The 3936-nt window shown below is 36.3% G+C and overlaps 1 protein-coding gene across 1 annotated transcript; it reads left to right on the plus strand.

Moving 5' to 3' along the window:
* Positions 1–1797: 1797 nt before the first annotated feature.
* On the plus strand, positions 1798–3607 carry LOC134247485 (uncharacterized). Its single transcript, XM_062729841.1, has 2 exons — positions 1798–2758; positions 2999–3607. The coding sequence occupies exons 1-2, from the start codon at positions 1798–1800 to the stop codon at positions 3553–3555; spliced, it is 1518 nt and encodes a 505-aa protein (XP_062585825.1). The 3' UTR covers positions 3556–3607.
* The last annotated feature ends 329 nt before the right edge of the window (positions 3608–3936 follow it).

Here is a 3936-nt window from a genome sequence, read left to right on the forward strand (position 1 = left end):
TCTACCCGCGGATTAAACAGAAATTGTGATTCCACGGAATTATGACCCCGTGGAAAAATGTACTTCTACAGTATGTTAGAGGGAAGGTACTTAGTCAATTAGTACATAAATAAGATTAGTTGAGTACACTAGTATTGCAAGCATATGAAATATGAAATTGCAGCCAAAAATCCTAGTTTGAAAATGGCATCAATAAAGTGCCAAATATCTTCATAGCAGCTTAATTGGTAAGTATGATTTACAAATTGGAATACTAGTAAATTTGTTACATGTATCAGGTAATGTAAATCTTTTGTAGGAATATCGTTAAACAAGACCAGTATACTTCCAAAATGATAATATTGTCTTTTACAGGCATTTGTAACCATCTCTAAGTTGTGTTATACCTTCTTGTATTTGAATATGATTAAGAATTTCAAATTGCTCTGCTTAAATTGGCTAATTAGAGAGTGAATGTGTCGCCTTTGGAGATACAAAATTTCGTTTTTTTCAAACAGCAGGACATGGCTTTCCTAGCAATTTTAAACAGGAATTATAATACTGTATAGGTAGTTCTCTTGAGTGAAACTCCCCCTATTTGGTTTAAAAAAAAACCCAGATCTTTAATTTTGATTAATTACAACCATTTATATCTAACTTGCCTTGAATAAGGTTTCTCAGACATTTCAGAAGGTATTAATAGACAGGTAAGTTTCTACAAGACCAAAGCTTTATTAGGCATTGAGAAATTAGGTAAAATACATCACATTTGGTAAGCTTTGATTGCCTTATGTGTTGCAAAACCTTTTCTAAATTAAGTGAAATTCAAAATATTTTATTCCAAGTCTACTGAGGGACTTGCTCATCCAGGAATAAAGATGTGTGCAAGTATCTAGCTGGAAAGGGGGGTCTTGGTAGTATTGGCCTTGGAACAGTTGACTTGCTTTGCTTCCCCCAATTGTGTGGGATGACTGCAAGCTGTGCCAACTTGCAGCCATGTGGCGTCTGCGCATACCAAGTCAACTGATAACTGAATGTTTGTGTGAAACTTGTAATAGACTGTCACCTTGTTGAAATGCTAATGTTAGTGTAAACTAAGCTAATAAGTTTACTCTTTGTGACAGTACTATATACTTTAGAGCTGTACTACATCTTACAGGCTTGAAAAATGAAAAATGTTGATATTTAAAGATTGATCTATGAAGTTTGAGATATTAATGATATATGATATACAAGATTTGATAAAGTAAGCTGATATGCTTGATATTTGAAATTTGAGATATGAGTTATTGATTGATTTGAACAGTTTGTATGTGTGCTGACCCTCCGCGGTTATCCCGGGACGGTTAGAAAAAAGAAACACACATTGTTGAATTTTGAATTTGGTGGGTTCTCCCAATTGAAATGGCGTCCCACAATTTTTGTATTGTGCCACGGCCAATACTCGCCACAATAAGTATTATTTAGAGAACGAGACAGGTTCTGTATCGTAGATACAAATTTGGGGGCAGACGAGTGCGAAAGCACGAGTCTCCGCCCCCAAATTTGTATCTACGATACAGAACCTGTCGAGTTCTCTAAATGATTTGTGACACGATCCAATCAAAATCAGCTCAATCAAAATTAACTCCGCCCACTATGTCAATAAGATGTTGATGTATATTTCATTTCTTTCTGAATCTCTGGTAAATCTTTAAAAAATGAATTCCCATGCCAATTAGGATTCGATGTAAATTTCACTGTATCCGTAGACAGCGTGAGATTTCTAGAAATTTCTAGTGTTTTGTCACATTAGTTTTGGAAAGGACGAGTAGCAAGATGGACGTAGACTTAGAAAATTGTGAAAAAACGCTTGATTTTTTAATTGATGAAGTTGACGACGTTACTTTATCACAGATCTGTGCAGATATGGAAACGGAATACCATGTGTTTGAAGGCATCCAAAATCTAAGTTTTTCTGAAAACTTTAATTTCGATGAAAATGAAGGCCTTGGAGAAAGCGGTTCAAATTTAATGGAGTTCGATATCGGGGATTTATCTTCTTTAATGGAAACCGAATGTGAAGTTAAGAAAGAACTGAAAGAGAGCACCAGGTTTGGGCCAGTCGTCAATGATGATGAATTGAAATGCCTCGTTGAAAATCAGGAAAACAAAAATACTAAAAGTAATACAAAATGGGCCGTTAAAGTTTTCGAAAGTTGGCGCGAGCAGAGAGCGGGGGACATTATCGAGCTTCACTTAATGGATACGAAATCGATGAACCATTGGCTAGAGCGTTTTATTGTGGAAGCGCGGAAGAAAAACGGGAGTGAATACCCTCCAAAAACGCTGTATCTCATTTTATATGGACTTTTGAGGCATTTAAGACAAAAAGGTGTCTACGATAAAAATTTTCTAGACGAGAAAGAAATAGCTTTTGTCGGACTACGAAAAGTTTTAGACGCAAAGATGAAATCACTCGTTGATAGAGGCCTGGGGTGCGAGATCCGGCAAGCTGACCCCATATGGCCCAAAGATGAGGAGAAATTGTGGCAAGAAAATGTTTTTGGGAAAGAAAACAGTGAACAATTACAACACACGATGTTTTTTTATTCATGTAAATTGTTCGGTTTGAGGGCCTGTGATGAGCACCACAAACTGCAATGCGAACAATTTTCTATTGGAAACGATATCCATGGACAGTTTATTCAATTTGTTGGTAGAGCATCAAAAACCTACAAAGGCGGATTTGGGCAGATGAATTTACAGACAAAGAACCTGAAGCATTACTGTGAGCCTGGTAAGTAAAATTCATATATATTGTATAATGTTACCTTAAGACACTATGCTTTAATTTAGGTTAGCGGAATAGGGGGGGGGGAGGCATTGCTGTGTAAGCCTAATATTTGAAGTAAATATTTATGTATGAAAGTAGCATTTAGAAGATAGAAAATATTTACTAGAAATTGGATATTTTAAAAGACTACCATGTAGTTGTTAGCGGTGATAATCTAATTACTCATAATCAATTATTTTACAGGTGATCGGTGCTTAGCAGAGTATTTCCAGATCTATCTTGATGCGCTAGATGGCGCGGGGCCATTTTATAGGCGTCCGCTTCCCGGAACCTCGGAAAAGCCTGTGCGTTACGGGACACAAGTCGTAGGAATAAACAAACTGAAAACTTTCATGAAGTCAATTTCGAAAAAAGGAGGACTGGAAGGGAATTATACGAATCACAGCGGGAAGAAAACCTGCGCTACTCAGTTGTATATAGGAGGTGTACCCGAGGCAGAAATCATGAATGTTACTGGTCATAGGTCAGAACAAGGCGTAAGAAAATACATGAAAAGCAACGTGGAAATGAAGAAAAGCATTTCTAAGATCTTGGATCCACCCATGAAACAGGAATCGCAGGAACCGTCTTCCGAACAGACTACTGGGGGTAAAAGAGCGCTGTCTCCATGTACTACAAATCGTTCCGAAGGTGACGCAAAAAAATTGTGCAGTGAAAGTAATCGTGCTCTGCGGGATTTAACAAACACGGCATCTGTGTTCCAAAATTGCCATTTCAACTTTTCATTTGGATCAAATTAAATGACTGCGTAAATTAGTGCGTGTGGTATTGCATTGAAAGTTAAAAAAAAATCCAGAGAGAAGTGTTGTTCACTGTATTGGAATGTGTGTTTTAATTTTTCTAATACGTTTCGTTTGGATAAAAGTGACTGATCAAATGTGATTGGAATAATTATTATATTGATTACATAAGAGCGAAAATTTTACTAGTTTTTTAAGGAAATAATTTTATATGATTCCAAACAGGAAAAAATCGATTTATTTTATTTTGAAAACTATTGAGCAATTAAAATACTGAATGCTTAAAATTGACTTTCTTGGTTTATTTTTAGATCGTTCTGTATTTCAGTTACAGAACGGTTGGTAGGCTAATACAGTACAGAAGATAGCTCCGCCCACTAT

The sequence above is a fragment of the Saccostrea cucullata genome, unplaced genomic scaffold (genome assembly GCF_032062105.1).
Source record: "Saccostrea cucullata isolate Sc308-1 unplaced genomic scaffold, CSIRO_AGI_Scuc_v1 ctg6637, whole genome shotgun sequence".
NCBI lineage: Eukaryota > Metazoa > Mollusca > Bivalvia > Ostreida > Ostreidae > Saccostrea > Saccostrea cuccullata.